The 20,626-nt window shown below is 39.7% G+C and overlaps 1 protein-coding gene across 2 annotated transcripts in view; it reads right to left on the bottom strand.

Moving 5' to 3' along the window:
* USP32 (ubiquitin specific peptidase 32) overlaps window positions 1-17,519 on the bottom strand; it is a 203,897-nt gene extending 186,378 nt beyond the window's left edge. The window contains exon 1 of one of the 2 annotated variants that reach the window (XM_029211717.1): window positions 17,301-17,519. In XM_029211717.1, the coding sequence (XP_029067550.1) occupies window positions 17,301-17,358 (58 nt within the window). In that variant the 5' untranslated portion in view covers window positions 17,359-17,519. The remainder of the gene's footprint in view (window positions 1-17,300) is intronic. The other variant, XM_029211715.1, reaches the window with a different exon arrangement.
* Window positions 17,520-20,626: the final 3,107 nt, after the last annotated feature.

Genomic DNA, 20,626 nt, shown 5'->3' with positions numbered 1-20,626 from the left:
CTGTGGAATACCTGAATAGACAATGAATCATCCCAAAATTGAGGCGGTGGACTTTGCGAGCAACTGTAGACTTGGGGTCTGCTTTCTGCATCTAATTTGTTCCTGGCTTAACGTTCATCTTAGTTTAGTATTTAGAGTTTATTATCATTGGTAGATTTATTGATTTGGTTGCTCTCTTCCTCCTTTTTTTTTAATATATATATATTTTTTTATTTTTCTCTTTTTGTGAGTGTGTATGTTTCTTTCTGTGATTCTGTCTGTATAGCTTTGCTTTTACCATTTGTCCTAGGGTTTTGTCTGTCCGTTTTTTTTGTTTTTGTTTTTTTTAGTATAGTTTTAGCGCTTGTTACCACTGGTGGATTTGTTTTTTGGTTTGGTTGCTCTCTTCTTTCTTTCTTTTTTTTCTTACTTTTTAATTTTTTTATTTTTAATAATTATTTTTTATTTTAATAACTTTATTTTATTTTATTTATTTTTTCTTTCTTTCTTCCTTTTTTTCTCCCTTTTCTTCTGAGCCATGTGGCTGACAGGGTCTTGTTGCTCCGGCCGGGTGTCAGGCCTGTGCCTCTGAGGTGGGAGAGCCGAGTTCAGGACATTGGTCCAGCAGAGAGCTCCTGGCTCCACGTAATATCAAATGGCGAAAGCTCTCCTAGAGATCTCCATTTCAATGCTAAGACCCAGCTCCACTCAACGACCAGCAAGCTACTGTGCTGGACACCCGATGCCAAACAACTAGCAAGACAGGAACACAACCCCACCTATTAGCAGAGAGGCTGCCTAAAATCATAATAAGTTCACAGACACCCGAAAACATACTACTGGACACAGTCCTGCCCACCAGAAAGACAAGATCCAGCCTCACCCACCAGAACACACGCACTAGTCCTCTCCACCAGGAAGCCTACACAACCCCCTGAACCAACCTTAGCCACTGGGCTCAGATACCAAAAACAACAGGAACTATGAACCTGCAGCCTGCGAAAAGGAGACCCCAAACACAGTGAGTGAAGCAAAATGAGAAGACAGAGAAACACACAGCAGATGAAGGAGCAAGGTAAAAACCCACCAGACCAAACAAATGAAGAGGAAATAGGCAGTCTACCTGAAAAAGAATTCAGAATAATGATAGTAAAGATGATCCAAAATCTTGGAAATAGAAAGGAGAAAACACAAGAAATGTTTAACAAGGACCTAGAAGAACTAAAGATGAAACAAACAATGATGAACAACACAATAAATGAAATGAAAAATACTCTAGATGGGATCAATAGCAGAATAACTGAGGCAGAAGAACGGATAAGTGACCTGGAAGATAAAATAGTGGAAATAACTACTGCAGAGCAGAATAAAGAAAAAAGAATGAAAAGAACTGAGGACAGTCTCAGAGACCTCTGGGACAACATTAAACGCACCAACATTCAAATTATATGGGTCCCAGAAGAAGAAGAGAAAAAGAAAGGGACTGAGAAAATATTTGAAGAGATTATAGTTGAAAACTTCCCTAATATGGGAAAGGAAATAGTTAATCAAGTCCAGGAAGCACAGAGAGTCCCATACAGGATAAATCCAAGGAGAAGTACGCCAAGACAAATATTAATCAAACTATCAAAAATTAAATACAAAGAAAAAATATTAAAAGCAGTAAGGGAAAAACAACAAATAACATACTAATATATCCCCATAAGGTTAACAGCTGATCTTTCAGCAGAAACTCTGCAAGCCAGAAGGGAGTGGCAGGACATATTTAAAGTGATGAAAGGGAAAAACCTACAACCAAGATTACTCTACCCAACAAGGATCTCATTCAAATTCACTGGAGAAATTAAAACCTTTAGAGACAAGCAAAAGCTAAGAGAATTCAGCACCACCAAAGCAGCTTTACAACAAATGCTAAAGGAATTTCTCTAGGCAGGAAACACAAGAGAAGGAAAAGATCTGCAATAACAAACCCTAAACAATTAAGAAAATGGTAACAGGAACATACATGTTGACAATTACCTTAAATATAAATGGATTAAATGCTCCAACCAAAAGGCACAGACTGGCTGAATGGATACAAAAACAAGACCCATATATATGCTGCCTACAAGAGACCCATTTCAACCTAGGGACACATACAGACTGAAAGTGAGGGGATGGAAAGAGATATTCCATGCAAATGGAAATCAAAAGAAAGCTGGAGCAGCACTTCTCATATCAGACAAAATAGACTTTAAAATAAAGACTATTAAAAGAGACAAAGAAGGACGCTACATAATGATCAAGGGATCAATCCAAGAAGAAGATATAACAATTGTAAATATTTACGCACCCAACATAGGAGCACCTCAATACATAAGGCAAGTGCTAACAGCCATAAAAGGGGAAATCGACAGTAACACAATCAGAGTAGAGGACTTTAACACGTCACTTTCACCAATGGACAGATCATCCAAAATTAAAATAAATAAGGAAACACAAGCTTTAAATGATACATTAAACAAGATGGACTTAACTGATATTTATAGGACATTCCATCCAAAAAAACCCAGAACACACTTTCTTCTCAAGTGCTCATGGAACATTCTCCAGGACAGATCATATCTTGGGTCACAAATCAAGCCTTGGTAAATTTAAGAAAATTGAAATCATATCAAGTATCTTTTGCGACCACAACGCTATGAGACTAGATATTACAGGAAAAAAATCTGTAAAAAAATACCAACACATGGAGGCTAAACAATACACTACTAAATAACCAAAACACCACTGAAGAAATCAAACAGGAAATCAAAATACACCTAGAAACAAATGACAATGAAACACGACGACCCAAAACCTATGGGATGCAGCAAAAGCAGTTCTAAGAGGGAAGTTTATAGCAATACAATCCTACCTCAAGAAACAAGAAACAACTCAAATAAAAAACCTAACCTTACACCTAATGCAATTAGAGAAAGAAGAACAAAAAAAACCCAAAGTTAGCAGAAGGAAAGAAATCATAAAGATCAGATCAGAAATAAATGAAAAAGGAATGAGGAAACAATAGCAAAGATCAAAAAAACTAAAAGCTGAATTTTTGAGAAGATAAACAAAAATTGATAAACCATTAGCCAGACACAACAAGAAAAAAAGGGGGAAGACTCAAATCAATAGAATTAGAAATGAAAAAGGAGAAGTAACAACTGACAATGCAGAAATACAAAGGATCATGAGCGATTACTACAAGCAACTCTATGCCAATAAAATGGACAACCTGGAAGAAATGGACAAATTCTTAGAAATGCACAACCTGCCAAGACTGAACCAGGAAGAAACAGAAAATATGAACAGACCAATCACAAGTAATGAAATAGAAACTGTGATTTAAAATCTTTCAACAAACAGAAGTCCAGGACCAGACGGCTTCACAGGCGATTTCTATCAAATATGTAGAGAAGAGCTAACACCTATCCTTCTCAAACTCTTCCAAAATATAGCAGAGGGAGGAACACTCCCAAACTCATTCTACAAGGTCACCATCACACTGATACCAAAACCAGACACGGATGTCACAAAGAAAGAAAACTAAAGGCCAATATCACTGATGAACATAGATGCAAAAATCCTCAACAAAATACTAGCAAACAGAACCCAACAGCACATTAAAAAGATCATACACCATGATCAAGTGGGGTTTATCCCAGGAATGCAAGGATTATTCAATATACGCAAATCAATCAATGTGATAAACCATATTAACAAACTGAAGGAGAAAAACCATACGATCATATCAATAGATGCAGAAAAAGCTTTCGACAAAATTCAACACCCATTTATGATAAAAACCCTCCAGAAAGTAGGCATAGAGGGAACTTACCTCAGCATAATAAAGGCCATATATGACAAACCCACGGCCAACATCATCCTCAATGGTGAAAAACTGAAACCATTTCCACTAAGATCAGGAACAAGACAAGGCTGTCCACTCTCACCACTATTATTCAACATAGTTGGAAGTTTTAGCCACAGCAATCAGAAAAGAAAAAGAAATAAAAGGAATCCACATCAGAAAAGAAGAAGTAAAGCTGTCACTGTTTGCAGATGACATGATAATATACATAGAGAGTCCTAAAGATACTACCAGAAAACTACTACAGCTAATCAACGAATTTGGTAAAGTAGCAGGATACAAAATTAATGCACAGAAATCTCTTGCATTGCTATAATGATGAAAAATCTGAAAGAGAAATTAAGAAAACCCTCCCATTTACCATTGCAACAAAAAGAATAAAATACCTAGGAATAAACCTACTTAAGGAGACAAAAGACCTGTATGCAAAAAACTATAAGACACTAATGAAAGAAATTAACAGATGGAGAGATATACCATGTTCTTGGATTGGAAGAATCAACATTGTGAAAATGACTATACCACCCAAAGCAAACTACAGTTTCAATGCAATCCCTATCAAACTACCAATGGCATTTATTACAGAACTACAACAAAAAATTTCACAATTTGTATGGACGCACAAAAGATTCTGAAGAGCCAAAGCAATCTTGAGAAAGAAAAACGGAGCTGGAGGAATCAGGCTCCCGGACTTCTGACTATACTACAAAGCTACAGTAATTAAGACAGTATGGTACTGGAACAAAATCAGAAATATAGATCAATGGAACAGGATAGAAAGCCCAGAGATAAACCCACACACATATGGTCACCTTATTTTTGATAAAGGAGGCAAGAATATACAATGGAGCAAAGACAGCCTCTTCAATAAGTAGTGCTGGGAAAACTGAACAGCTACATGTAAAAGAATGAAATTAGAACACTCCCTAACACCATACACAAAAATAAACTCAAAATGGATTAAAGACCTAAATGTTAGGCCAGACACTATAAAGCTTTTAGAGGAAAACATAGGTAGAACACTCTATGACATAAATCACAGCAAGGTTCTTTTTGACCCACCTCCTAGAGAAATGGAAATAAAAACAAAAATAAACATGGAACCCATAAACAAGACGAAAGACAACCCTCAGAATGGGAGAAAATATTTGCAAATTAAGCAAGTAACAAAGGATTAATCTCCAAAACATACAAGCAATTCATGCAGCTCAATATCAAAAAAAGAAACAACCCAATCCAAAAATGGGCAGAAGACCTAAATAGACATTTCTCCAAAGAAGGTATACAGATTGCCAACAAACACATGAAAGAATGCTCAACATCATTAATTATTAGAGAAATGCAAATCAAAACTACAATGAGATATCATCTCACACTGGTCAGAATGGCCATCATCAAAAAATCTACAAACAATAAATGCTGGAGAGGCTGTGGAGAAAAGGGAACCCTCTTGCACCGTTGGTGGGAATGTAAATTGATATAGCCACTATGGAGAACAGTACGGAGGTTCCTGAAAAAACTAAAAATAGAACTACCATACGACCCAGCAATCCCACTACTGGGCATATACCCTGAGAAAACCATAATTCAGAAAGAGACATGGACCACAATGTTCATTGCAGCTCTATTTACAACAGCCAGGACAGGGAAGCAACCTAAGTGTCCATCAACAGATGAATGGATAAAGAAGATGTGGCACATATATACAATGGAATATTACTCAACCATAAAGAAACGAAATTGAGTTATTTGTAGTGAGGTGGATGGACCTAGAGTCTGTCATACAGAGTGAAGTAAGTCAGAAAGAGAAAAACAAATACCATATGCCAACACATATATATGGAACCTAAAAAACAAACAAACAAAAAGGTTCTGATGAACCTAGGGTCAGGACAGGAATAAAGACACAGATGTAGAGAATGGACTTGAGGACACAGGGAGGGGCAAGGGTAAGCTGGGATGAAGTGAGAGAGTGGCATGGACGTATATACACTACCAAATGTAAAATAGATAGCTCTTGGGAACCAGCCACATAGCACAGGGAGATCAGCTCGGTGCTTTGTGACCACCTAGAGGGGTGGGATAGGGAGGGTGGGAGGGAGACGCAAGAGGGAGGAGATATGGGGATATATGTATATATATATTTAGCTGATTCACTTTGTTATGAAGCAGAAACTAACACACCGTTGTAAAGCAATTATACTCCAATAAAGATTTTTTAGAAAACTAAAAATTAAAAAAAAAAAAGTTCACATGCCACAACTAAGGAGCTGACAAGCCACAACTAAGGAGCCCACAAGCCCCCACTAAGGAACCAGTGAACCGCAACGAAGGAGCCCGTAAGCCGCAACGAATGAGCCACCTGCCACAACTAAGACCTGGCGCAACCGAATAAATTAAATAAATAAATAAATATTTTTAAAAGAAATCTACTAGTCCTTGCATATAAGGTCATGTTTCTGTTTTCTTTCGTATCTTCTACGGAGTGCTTTGTGGATTCATGTAATTTTAGTTTAGGCCAGTTTTTAACCCAATTTTAAATGTTTATATTCCTGGAACATTTAAATAGTTGCACAAATGTCATGAAACAACCATAATTTATCCTGTAAAAATACAATTTACCAGATTATTACTACTAGCTTTATTCTGTGAGCTTTCTCCTTTATTCAAAAGGCAGTAAGTTGTCCCATTTATTCAGTCAACATTTTAATAAGCCCTACCAGGCACCTTCTAGTCCCCAGAGTTCTCATTCTGAAGGATTTCAGAACTCAACATAAAGTAGAGGAGACAGCCAATTAAACCAGCAGCTATAATGCAGCAGGATAACTACTACAATAAAAGTATATTACAGCAGGAGAGAAAGTAGGAGCAATATCAGGGAAGGCTTCTAAAAGGACTTGATGCCTGCGTTTAGTTTTGATGGATGAGGATCTAGTAAGGCAGATAGTTCAGGGAGAAAGATGCATGTAAATTCATTGATGAGCATGTACTTCATGCCAGCCTCTATGTCAGCTTCTAGAAATGAAAATAATACATTGACGCTAATTCAAGATACTAGTAATCTTCTAAAGAATTTACTTCATAGAGAAAAGGCTTAAAATTTGGTCTTAAAAATGAGTTCACACTCAATTTTTTTTAATGAGTTCACTGTGCACAAAAAAGTAAATATTGCATGATTCTATTCATACGAGACTCAAAATTAAGCAAAACTAATCTACAGTGATAGAAGTCAAAACAATGGTTACCTCTGAAGGGCAGTATCAGCTGGGAGAGGTTAGGAGGGAACCTACTGGGGCGGTGGGAATGTTCTTTATCTTGGTTTTGCATGGTGGTTACTTGGGTACATACCTAAAATTTCATCAAGCTGTACAGTGAGATTTTGGTGTATATAAGTAATGAAGGGAGGCATTCCCAGATCTAGGAAGCAGCATTTTCAAAGGCACAGAGTATTCAGACAAGGACCAAATCACAGAAACTACCAGGGCTTGCCATGCTAAAAAGACTGACTTCAAACCATGTGTACCTTCCACTGAAAGGCACTTGAGTAAAATGACCAGATGTACATTTCAGAAAGACTATTCCAGATGTATAATGGATTGGAGGGGTATGAGACTAATAGTCCAGGGAACAGATGAAGCCCTTTTCTAAAGCAATGACTTTAAAGGTGGAGAAGAAACAGAAGATAATAAGAAGGTAGCACCAAAAGGACACTGTGACTGATTAAATGTGAACAGAGGAAAGAAAGAGTCTCAACTGATGACTAGGTTTCTGGCTTGGGCCCGAAGTTGCATTTAGTTTTGGACTCTACTGAAATAATATAAGAAACATGCTCCACTCAAAATGGAACATTTTTCTATGAGATGTTATTCATTGCCAAGTGTTCATTCAGTTGATGTCCTATTTTCCTTTATTATTTAAATATATTTGCTTGGGACTTCCCTGGGTGGCGCAGTGGTTAGAAATCTGCCTGCCAATGCAGGGGACACGGGTTCGAGCACTGGTCCTGGAAGATCCCACATGCCGCGGAGCAACTAAGCCCGTGCACCACAACTACTGAGCCTGCACTCTGAAGCCTAAGAGCCACAACTACTGAGGTCCATGCACCTAGAGCCCGTGCTCCGCAACGGGAGAGGCCAGCGCAATGAGAAGCCCACACACTAGCCCCCACTCGCCACAACTAGAGAGGGCCCACGCGCAGCAACGAAGACCCAACACAGCTATAAATAAAAATTTTTTAAAATAAATATATTTGCTTGGCAATCATCTGTCAACTTCAATTTGAATCTCCATGGTACCAGCGATGTGACAATATAAAATGTTTCCACCATTAGGTAATTGCTCCTTACTACACCTCTAAGCCTACAAAGAATAAGCAATTCGTCCCTCCATAATCAGCTGTAAAGAGGTATTCTCAAGTCAGCATCTCTGACAAAATGAATAACTTCTGATCTATAAAATTCTACACAGTGAAAGATTTCATTTATAGATGCTTACATAAACTAAAGAATCTCTAAACCAAATTTATTAATCAAACAACTGTTCCAAACCCACCACAGCTTCCTACCACAGCTACTCACCAACAGATTCCAAAATCAACTTTAAAGCAGAGCCAAAAATGACATAATAACATGCCTAATACAACTAACTTTTTAAAAGCAAAAGATGCATTTAAATACATATATACTATAGATAAGAAAACATGAGTTTTAAGCCTCTGGGCACACACACATGAGCACACACACATATCCGAACCAATTTTCCTCTGAAAATTCAATCTGGTTTTTAGAAAAGATTGCTTTGATATGTAATTCACTCATTCAACAAATATGTATTGATTAGCTAATGTGTGACAGGCACTGTGCAAGTGCTAGGAATACAGCAGTGAGTAAGACACGCCCCCACCCTCATGGAGTTTTATACCCTAGTGGTATATGATCATGAAAACTGTATTCTGGGGCAATGTCTTCCTCCTACCCCAGTCTCTAAGTGAACACTGCAGTGAATGTGCCCTGAGCCTTAAATTAAGATCCACATGACTGAAGATTAAGTATAAGGATTAATAAAAAGGAACTTCAAAATAATTAGTTGGTAAAAACATAGAAGGCCTCTCGGAAATTAAAAAGTAGAGATATAAGAATTATTTTTAAAAAAGCACCAGGCTGGGGACTTCCCTGGTGGTCCAGTGGTTAAGACTCTGTGCTTCCACTGCAGGGGGCACAGGTTCGATCCCTGTCCACTGCCCGGCGGGCGGGTTCGATCCCTGGTCAGGGAACCAAGATCCCGCAAGCTGCGCGGTGGTGTCCCACCAAAATGGAAGAGTAAATCAAGAAAGAGGAAACAAAGAATACAGACAACAGGATCCAACACAGGACAGCGAAGGAAATCCCCAGAATAATGGTGAGGAAGATCCCAGGATGGCAGCCATGCTTTAAGCACAAAGGCAAAAGGTATAGATTGGAGCAGGCCAGAAAGTTCCAGGAAAAGTTTTTTCTAATATGGTGAACTGAGTGAACACCTGATGTATATTAACATATGGAGTAGGGACTTCCCTGGTGGCGCAGTGGTTGAGAATTCACCTGCCAATGCAGGCGACACAGTTTCGATCCCTGGTCTGGGAAGATCCCACATGCCGCAGAGCAACTAAGCCCATGCGCCACAACTACTGAAGCCCACGCTCCTAGAGCCTGTGCTCCGCAACAAGAGAAGCCACTGCAGTGAGAAGGCTGCGCACGGCAACTAGAGAAAGCCCGCGTGCAGCAACAAAGACCCAACACAACCAAAAATAAATAAATAAATGATTTTTTTTTATTTATTTATTTATTTTTGCGGTACGCGGGCCTCTCACTGTTGTGGCCTCTCCCGTTGCGGAGCACAGGCTCCGGACGCGCAGGCTCAGCGGCCACGGCTCACGGGCCCAGCCGCTCTGCGGCACGTGGGATCTTCCCGGACCGGGGCACAAACCCGCGTCCCCTGCATCGGCAGGCAGATTCTCAACCGCTGCGCCACCAGGAAAGCCCAATAAATTATTTTTTAAAAAAACAAAACATATGGAGTAGATTTAACATTTGTTGGTAACTTTGGCGGTTGAATTATAGTAAATAGAAACCTAAGCAAATAATATAAAAAGCAATTATTAAAGGAAATATTTAAGAGGAAATCAAGTGTACAGGAAAGGAAAAGTAATCCTAGTATATTAAATAGCTTAGCTGTGAACAGCATTTACAGAGGCCTAATTATGTAAATAGCGAACAATGATCCGTAACCAAAATTAAAATATGCATATACTAAGATAAGGAAATGGAAGGATAGGAGCACGTGTGTCCTTTGAGGACTGGTAGCAGTATAGAAAAAGAGCCAAGTCCTCATCTTTAATAGTGGGAACACAATAAATACTTCCTTAAATGGAAAAAAAAAGTAGCAATACAAGCATATAATTTCAAGACATAAAGACCAAATTAATAAATTTAGGGACTTCCCTGGTGGTGCAGTGGCTAAGAATCCGCCTGCCAATGCAGGAGACACGGGTTCAAGCCCTGGGCCAGGAAGATCCCACATGCCGCGGAGCAACTAAGCCCCTGAGCAACTAAGCCCCTGCACCACAACTGCTGAGCCCTCAACCTAGAGCCCGCAAGACACAACTACTGAGCCCGCGTGCCATAACCACTGAAGCCCGCGTGTCTAGAGCCCGTGCTCCTCAACAAGAGAAGCCACGACAATGAGAAGCCCACGCACAGCAACGAAGAATAGCCCCCGCTCGTCACAACTAGAGAAAGCCCACGTGCAGCAACGAAGACCCAATGCAGCCAAAAATAAATTAAATAAATAAATTTTTTAATTTTTAAAAAAATAAATCGCTTCAAAAAAATCACTTCATGAGCAAAATTATTAAATATTATATATTACTAAAAGACATTCTCAAGAGTTCATAAACATAATACTTACCTCCATACTAGTCTCTCAATGACTACTCAGGACTTTACATTATTAGGTATGAACTTAAATATCTGAAGTAAACAGACAAAATTACATATTACTTTTAAGGCTCCCAGGTTCTTAACTATGATTCAAAACCTTTAGCAATTTTTTTCAAAGATTTTCAAAGCTGATGAAAGGAAAAGAAATTCTGAGATGGATTGCTCAGTATACTCAATCCCTGTCAATACTCCACTCTTTAGCCCCCAACCTCACAAACATTATGCAGTTCTCTAAATCTTCTCTCCATCATTTGTATATTCACCCAGTCATGCAATATTTGCTGAGCACAAAATACACCAGGCACTGAACCTATCTTGGCACTGGGGATTCAGCATCATGACTGACGATAAACATGATAATCACAAATTATGAACTATACAGAATAGTGCAATACTGACAGAAGACCACTTCATATAAGATGATAAGAAAAGGCCAAGCTGAGGCAACCAGAGTTAGGACTTCAGGTATGAAGAATGAGCCAGACATGTGAAAATTTGTAAACAGCCTTTCCCGACTGAGAGGAAAACAGCCTGAGAAGAAAGGAATGACAGGATCTGATTTGAATTCTAAGATTACACTGGCCGCTGTGTGAAACTGGGAAACCACTGCATGGTATCTTAGCAAGAGATGATGGCAGCTGGGACTAGAGTAGTAGCAGTGAAGATGAGAAGTCAACAGACTGGACTGGATACCAAACTACATGACTAGGCAACAGACTCAAACTGGGGATAAGAGGTTAGGTCAGATTGTGAAAGAGAGGAACTAAGGATGTCTATAGATTTTTGGCTTTATCCACTGTGTTGGAATAGTGGTGCCATTTACTGCCACGGGAAAGACTAGGAGAGGCCTACCTTGATAGAAGGGCCTTTTCACGATGCAATCTCTATAAACTCTTTTACAAGTCATTAGGAAAAGGCAAGACACCACAGCAAACCTTGAAAGTTTTTTCTGCAAGGGGTAAGATGCTAAGACATTCTAACTTTACAGTAATGAAAGAGGAGAACTTCATTTTAGCAAAGATAGTATAGTTAAACCTCATTTTAGCAGAGATTTGCTCTTAATGCAGTCCAGTATCAAGGACTCCAACAACCATCAATTTTCCTGAACCTTGTTCACAAGATAGTGATGAACTTGGGATTCCTCTAAAGTAAAAAGAGCCTTATGTTAATATTAAATCCCTAATGAAAAGGGGTGACAAGGGAAAGCTTTTATCTTTGAATAGATGTGTCTTCTAACAGACAGGTCTCTGACTATAACAGTAAATACCATAAAGCTAGTTTTATCAGGCTTTTGGGTCAGTAATTAACTATCCACCTGTGACCTCCAAGAGCTCTTTATTACTAGAAGAAAGGAAAGAGGCTAAGTGGGTGGCTCAATTTAAACATAAATATCATGAAGCCCAAAAGGTAAAAGCAGAAGCATAAACAAGCCCTGAAAAGAGAAGCAATGCTTTCTGGAAACAGTATGGAAAGAACTGTCATCAACAAGGACCTACTGTATAGCACAGGGAACTCTACTCAATATTCTGTAATAACCTTAATGGGAAAAGAATCTGAAAAAGAACAGATATATGTATATGTGTAACTGAATCACTTTGCTGTACACCTGAAACTAACACATTGTAAATCAACTATACTCCAATAGAAAATAAAAATTTTTTAATAATTTTTTTAAAAGTTTAAAGATATTAAAAAAAAAAAAACAACTGTCAGTCCCATCTTAGCCTTCTCAGTACTACTATCAAACCACCAACTTTTAATTTATAAATAAAAACCTCTTCACCTCTGCAGCTGTTTAACATTGGAGCTTCTAAACTCTCAGCATTAATCTCTAGTGCTCCAAAAACAGATTTTCTATAGCCACAGCAACAATAATAATCACTTCCCTAACTTTTCCTGGGACCTATCATAAAATCAAGTGCCAAAATTCTTCCCTGTCTCCTGAGAAAACACCTGGCTGTTGGTTGGTCACCACATTCCCAAGTTTAAGTGACTTACACATCTTTCTGGAAGGCAACCCTGAATGCTGTCACTGTGAAGTCTCACTAACCAAGCACAAAGACAAACAATGAACAACAAACAACAGCTGTCCAGTTTGGTAAATGGGGAGGCCATTAACCATCAAGTGATGTCACCTCATTCTGCTCATTCCCCCCCATATCCAGGGTTCATTGGTGTATTTATCTCCTCTTTGTCACTGACACTTCATATGGAGTGTCAAACTGGAGATTATGAAGAATAGAACCTTTGTAACTACTTAGGTGACTACATATAAGCAGACTAATTTAAAATTGCCCTGTTTTCCTCCTTTACATATAATAACAGCTGGCGAGGTATACTTGCAAAAGGCTTGACCCAAACCTACCATTCCACACTAATGCTAGAGCGTTCACTGGTAAATTTAGCAAATTTAGATGAAGGCAAATTAGTGCTTTAATAAAAGAGAATAGTGCATCCCAGAAGGTACCAACTGTGAAATTCAATTTCCATTTATACAATGATATTTTATACTAAACCAGCTAACATCACATCATAGGTAGTATAATACTAATGAAATTTTAATATTAATACTATAAAACATGGAGAATAAAATCTTGGTTGGGGAGTCAATGTTTTGGAGCATGTTAGGGTTGGTGGATAAGCAAAATGAAAAGTTCTGAAATCCTCAGCTATTACATGCCTAATTATTCCACTAGCAAACACAACAACCTTTAAGTGACTAGGAAATTAAATTCTTTAATAAACAATTAATTGAGCACATACTATGAAATGAGTATGGTGATAGGGCACTTCCAGATCACCAAATACTCCCACACACACTCCGCATTCCTACAGCACTCCCTTCTATAGCACTGGAGCACTTAATATACTGCATGTTAATCATTTATAAATTAAATACATATACACTACATTTTGAAAATATTATGCCCATTAATCAAAAAAACACAAAAAAAGAATCTTAACATAGAAGTTCTAATATTTTATTCCCACTTGCCATGGACAGTCCTACACACACCTTACAATATATACTGTACACTTCGGTGGAGATCATCAACCCAGGCTATAGGAGAGGGGTCTTAGTCATCTCTGTTTCTTCAGTGTCTAAGTCATAGACAGCTCAGTAAAAATTTGCTGAATGTATGAGCAAACAGACACTTGAAAAAGTGAATCCACAACATAACTTTTTGACATCAGCCAGCTGCTTAGTCTAATACAAGTGCCAAATTCTACTTAAAGAAAGGGATTAGAAGAAATTTACCTACTGTATCTTATTACTACAATTTAAAAGCTAAGGACAATTTTAATTCAGCCAATTCTTAATTTAAAAAAAAAAGCCTTATAATTCTGTTTCCAGAATGACGCAAGGAAGGAAGAGAGGAGCAGGAAGAAAGAATTAAAGAACTGGAGAAGATTTTTTAAGGTTTCTTGAGAGTTCTGAAATGCTCTAAACTGCAATTCCTTTCATTCAATGTTTTTTTATTGCTATGTTCCAAGCACTTAGAATACATTTTTAGAAATACACAGCCACAAACTTAAGATGCAATAAGGAAATGAAGTAAAGAGATGAAGAACTTAGATGCTAAAATTCTCACTATCCATAAAGTACAGTAATACTGTACTTTAGAAAATACATGCAATTGAACCAGAGTCAAGCCTTCAAAGGAAAGCTTGTGTTCTACTTAAGAAAGATAGATACAAGCCAAAAGTAAAAGCTACCACTAATACATCTCCCTTAAAGAAAAAAAAAAAAAGTTAAGGTATATTTTAAGGAAATTATTTTTATTAAACTGATATACAGTGTAGCTAAAATAGTATGCAAAACCAATCTTTCTAATTTGTAGAGCTTCTGAAATGTAAATGAGAAGTCACTAGCCTGCCCTTTCAGTTGGAGTTATCTGTCATATAACACTCCATTTCCAAGGCCCCATTTTGCAAGATAAACTGCTTGTAACTCCATATTTGTAGGTGGCAATATGTACTTGATATTTTTTTAATACTGTCTAATTGTGGTTAGGCATTATTTAGTGCTCAGTACTTTTAAGTAGGTATTTCAGTATTTTTAAGTACTTTTAAGTACTTTTAAGTAGGTATTTCTTAAGCAGGTATTTAAGTAGGTATACTTCAGTACTTTTAAGTAGGTATTTCAAGCAAGTAGGTATTTCAGTAGTTTATCAAGCTTGCTTTTTACTTGTACAATGATTCATATAACACACAATGTGTATTTGTCCAATCCTTTGCTCCTTCCCATTCACCTTATACGATATAAGCAAGCAGCTAAGACTAAGGGTGGAAGTTTCAGTACCTATTTACATTATTCACATGCCCCAAAAAAGTTCTCAAACTATTTTCTAGCTCTATCAAAAGCTTTATAAATTCCTTCTATAACCTTACTAAAAAAAATTCTATATCAAAACCTGACATTTACTAGTGTAAACAGTATCATATTCAAAAGAACTACCCACTTTATAAAAGAAAAAGCTGCTGGTTTACATTTAGAAATGCTATGTTATCAACTTGCTTCTCTTTCTTGCCTTAGTTTTCCTCTGCAGCAAAAATGATAAAACAAATTCATTCAAACAACAGTTAAATAAGGTTTTAACAAATATTTTGCTACCTCTTCAAATATATGCTTTAAAATTCAACAAGCAGACACTTCCTAACAAATTGAACAAATACCTTCGGTCAAATCACTTTAAAATACACCAACTATTAATTTCGTTTATATTTACAAAGGTAGAATATTAGTTTTATATGAAAGTAGGCAGGCTAGAGTTGGATAAAAGTTTAATTTCAGAATTCCTTAATGCCAGCTAAAACACTCTCAAACTTAAGAAACTAAACACTTCTAAACCTTGAAGCTGAAATCAGTTTGACTGATGTCCTCTTTCATGCCATGTAAGCCATTGTCTAATTGAGGCCAGACCTGTCAGGTTCAACAGCATCCCAGAAATGACTAGCCTTCTAGAGCTGGAAACACATCAAGAATTTGGAATATTTCTCATATTGAAGAAAGGAAAAAAGTTCAAGTGAGATTGTCCCTAAGAACAATCAGCATACTGTTCCACATGGAAAAAAAAAAAAAAAAAAAGACCTAAAAAGCATATTTTTGTTATTCTGGTCAGTCCACAAGAATATATCAAAATTCTGTATCTATTTTCAGGTGATGGCCCACTGAACTTACCCCTTTCCTTCCTACACATGAACAAGAGTTCACTATTAAATTCTCATTTTGAATGCCTGTCTTGTAATCTAGATTTTTTATTTTATATCTTTAGCTACTAAAACCATCACCTGGAGCACGGCTGGTTTCTTGATTTAGAAACCTGTTACCAATAATGCCTAGCACCTAAGCTGCTTAATGTTTTTCACTTCTTACCAAGAAAATCCATTAAATGTCGAAAAGAAATAAATACAAGCGCGCGCGCACGCGCACACACACACACACACACACACACACACACACAGAAATCCCAGTCATGAAAAATTAAGTCACATTCTGGCCATAAACCGTGCAAGACACTTCGAGTTAGCGTGTGCCTTAGTGATCACGGACAGCGGTATCAGAGTAAGTGATAGGGGGTTGGAGGTGGTTGACAACATACACTGCATCAGAGCCAATAAGCAGCAGGCTAGGACTGACAGCAAGGCCGGTCTCTAAAGGGAGCTATAACACAATATCAGAATGCTGGATTTCCGAATGCCATTTTATGGGGAAGGAGGGGATGAGAACTGGGGATCAAGTGCAATGAAAGACTCTGACCAATGTTTGAGGCGATGAAACCGAAGACAAGGTCTTCTGGCAACACCAGCTGTCCAGTCTCATCTCACCTCAAACACAACTCAATTTCAGGTCGTTCTTATCAAAGTCAGCTGCTCAAAGGGTGAGGGGGTGGCAGGCAGGGGATGGTGACAGCCCCCAAGAGACTGCCAAAAGCCCTTGGAAAAGGCAGAGACACTACAATTGGAAGAGGCTTGAAGGGGCTTCTACTTCGCAAAAGGAGGGCTTTGCAGCCGCCTCCCCTCTCCCTTTCCAGCCGGGGTTGTTAGGTAGGAGGTTAGGATGTTGCTGGAGGGTTTATGAAGGAGTGATAGGAGAAAATGGCAGTAAAGGATGAGGGGGGCTGGAAGGGCTGGTGCCACCCAAGAAAAGGTGGGAGGAGGGACTTCCCTGGACACATCCAGGATAACAACGCCACCACAGAGCAAGGGCAGTGCCCTGCTAGCGCCTGACACCCCTCTCTCTGGGAAAGCTTCGCCCCCGTCCACACGATCCCAATCCCCAAACACTGCTCCCACCCGACCCTTCTCCCCCACGGTATCCCCATCGTGGCCTCCTTTCCCTTCCGCCTCAGGCCCCACGCCCTCAAGCTCCCCTCCCCTTCCCCGGTCACCCACCCTCAGGGCAGCCCGTCGCCGGCCTCCCCGGCAGCTCGCCCAGACCCCTCCCCCCTCACCTCTCCTCAGCGCCTCCTCGTAGCTGAGGAATCCGATCCGTGACTCCTTGGCGCCCATGCTCCCCTCATCCCCTCGGCTGGGGGTCGGAGCCCGATCTCGCCCCCACCCCCCTCCCGCCTTCTCCTCGGCGTCCCGGGCAGACGGTGTTGGCGTCCCCCGGCCTCCTCCTCCCCCCACACTAACAAGTGCGGCTTCTGCCCCGGCGGCTCCTCCCGGCCGCCGCCACCGCCTCCATGCCGAATCACGTGACCCGCTCCCACCCCGCCCCCTTCCCCTCCCTCTCACTCCGCCCTTCTCCTCTCTCCTCCCCTCCCTTCCCTTCCCTCCTCACGCCCTCTTCCCTCCCCCGCCTCCCGCCTGCCCCGCCGAGGGTCACCTGACCCAATGGCCGGGGATTGTTCCGGGTAATGGCCGCCAGGGACCACCCACCCCGCCCCGCCGCGCGCAGGGGCGTAGGGGCGGAGCCAGACCTCGCGCGTAACGCATCATCGCCACCTTCCGGCCAATCCGAAGCCGCGAGGCCCAGGAGCCTCCGCCCGCCTGGGAGGCAGTGACTTCCGGGGCGCTCGAGGCAGTCCTCTCGCCCACACGTTCTGGCGCTCGCTGGGCGGGGTCGGAGCCCTTTCCTGGGCCCAGATGCATCTTAAAAGAGAAATGGAATCTTAGGGTGCCGAGGTCCTAGCGGTGCGGTTCGTGAGAGAAAGGAGCGGGCAGACGATGGATTCCTAACGTTAAGGACATTTTTGATTGGGAGGGAGCTGTGAAAGGAAAGGAGACTCTCAAGGATTTCATGTCACCAGAGAATTCTTTATCCTAGTGGGGCGATCCTTAAGGAAAGCGAATGTTGTGACAAAGTTGAGATCTTCCTTTTCGCGTTACCCCATCCCCCATCCCAGTTGACGCTAGATTTCCTTTCACATACGCCCAGCCAGCCTGCCCTGGGTGCACCTCCTGCTCTGAGCCTGCTTCGTGTACACAGGCTTTGGAAGCTGTTAATGCAAAGGCTTAGCTTGCTGATCTGCAAGAGTTACTCCCTGCCAGAAATGTGGGAGTTACAAGACTGATAACAGCGTTTCTTACGCTTTTTTTAATTATTATTTTTTTAATTGTGGTAAGGTATAAGAGAATTGGCCATGCCAACCATTTTTAAATATCTCAAGAGCAGAATTATACAGTACTTCCCTTTTTGTGAATGGCTTATTTCACTTAGCATGATGTCCTCAAGTTTTGTCCGTGTTGCAGCACAGTATCAGAATTTCCCAGGTTTACCATATGACCCAGCAATTCCACTTGTGAAATTATACCCCAAAGAATTGAAAACAGGGACAGGAACAGATATTTATACATCTGTGTTGATAGAATATGATTCACAGTAACCAAAAGGTAGAAGCAGTTCGTCCGTCGACAGATGAATAAATAAATACAGTATATGCGTACAATGGAATACATTCAGTTCCTTGCTTTTTTTAATTCAGTTTGCTTTCATTAGTCTTCACCCTGAAAGCCACAGCATCAAACTTCTGGATAAGGAAACACAGCCATTTATTTGAAAAATAAGCATTTGGATTAGATTAGACTCAGGGTGCTACTTAGGTAATTGAGGGGCAGCAAAAGGATTTTTAGTTCCTAAAGCCAACATATGTCCTAAAGCCAACTATATGTCCTGCTAGAGAGAGAAGGTAATAACTCTTTTCTCTACTCATCTTTCCTGGCAGACTAGATCAGCGGCGTGGCATTAGTCACAGTGCTGCCCTTTCCAGTTCACAGTGAGGTAGTTAATTTTAAGGCCTCAGATTAGTTTCACTACTAAAAGGCCATGAATAAGGGGGTTGGGAATGTACTTCAAAGCCTTTAATTTCCGGGTGATTAGTTTGGCATAGACATAAGTCTCCAGACAAAACAACTCAGTCATCTTCAGCCTGCAGTTAGATTATAGTAATTAATGGGAAGTGAATCTTAAGAAAGGGCTCAGCTGTGGAGAAAGGACCCTCAAGAGTTTAATTGCAAAATGCCTTGGCATTATTACTGTCCTGAATAATCAGTACCTAAAGGCGACCTTGCTGTACGAAGGACAGACCTGAGTGATGATCTACCCTCTTGATTTACAGTAGAATTGGAAGCAAATTGTTTTATCTCTTCGTAGTATAGTACTTGCCCCGCTTGAAAGGTGGGATTGGGTTGGAATTAATCTATCTCATGAAATAGTAAATCATTACAAAATACTCAGGAAAGAATAGAAGATAAACTATATAATGAAAGATTTAAGAGCAGTACTAATACACAGGAACTTTTAAGATTTCCTCCTTGGTTTTAGGCCCAGCTTCCCCTAGAGCCATAAAAAAATTCACCCCATCACAGAGTTTACCATGGATTAAGCACAACTCAAAATTATGGGCTGAGGTAGAAAACTAGGAAATACTATTTCTCCCTTGTCTAAGTTAAATTAAGCATATTATTGAAGGCAGTGAAGCAGATAGCTATGTCTGATGAGAATTTTAAATGTTAAGCTGGGATTAAAAGCTGCCTTTCGGTTTGTATTACACGGTATCAGGCAGTCAAATGTTAAACATCCCTCTATAGCTTAAAATTGATATAGCACTTAAGTTTGATGATGTAGAAAATCTAAAGCCTACCTGTCATGCTGAAAGGAATTCTATTAATCATTTCGTTTATTCAGTTTCATCATCTTTCACTTCATCCATTGAAGAGTTGACCAGCCCCCTGACTTTAAGCTTTAGGTCGCACTTGGGCAACCATTGCTTTAACTATGATTACATGTCTGTGAAAGAGTTATCCATACGAAGATGTAAAGCATGGGAGACTGGTATGTAATTTCTACTTCCAGTTGGGCAATCCAAATGACGGTGTTCCTCAGTTTATATTCCCAGAGAATTGACATAGGAATAGGATAGAGTCATTTTAGTACTTACCAAAGAAACTTAAGTCACAGACAGGGAGGTCACTACAACAAAGAAGGGGCAGAACAGCACCTGACTTTTGTATAATTGGATTGCCACAAAGTGAGGCCAACACTGTAGGAAGTATGACTCTACAATAAGAGAACTGATTTTCCAGAATTAGGGACTTGTTACCTTATGGTGACACAATGTGAAGTTGTGGTCACCATATATACATTTTTTGGGGGGCCGTGCTTCATGGCTTGCAGGATCTTAGTTCCCCAGGGCCACGTCAGTGAAAGCACCAAATCCTAACCACTGGACTGCCAGGGAATTCCCTACTTGTATTATATTTTTATTTAAAGCATTTTAAGTTTTGTTTTTTTTTTTTAAATAAATTTATTAATTTATTTTTGGCTGTGTTGGGT

This window comes from Monodon monoceros, unplaced genomic scaffold (genome assembly GCF_005190385.1).
Source record: "Monodon monoceros isolate NGI ecotype Baffin Bay Population unplaced genomic scaffold, NGI_Narwhal_1 Super_Scaffold_9, whole genome shotgun sequence".
NCBI lineage: Eukaryota > Metazoa > Chordata > Mammalia > Artiodactyla > Monodontidae > Monodon > Monodon monoceros.
Note: the sequence above shows the minus strand (reverse complement) of the source record. Positions and strands in the feature narration are given on the sequence as shown.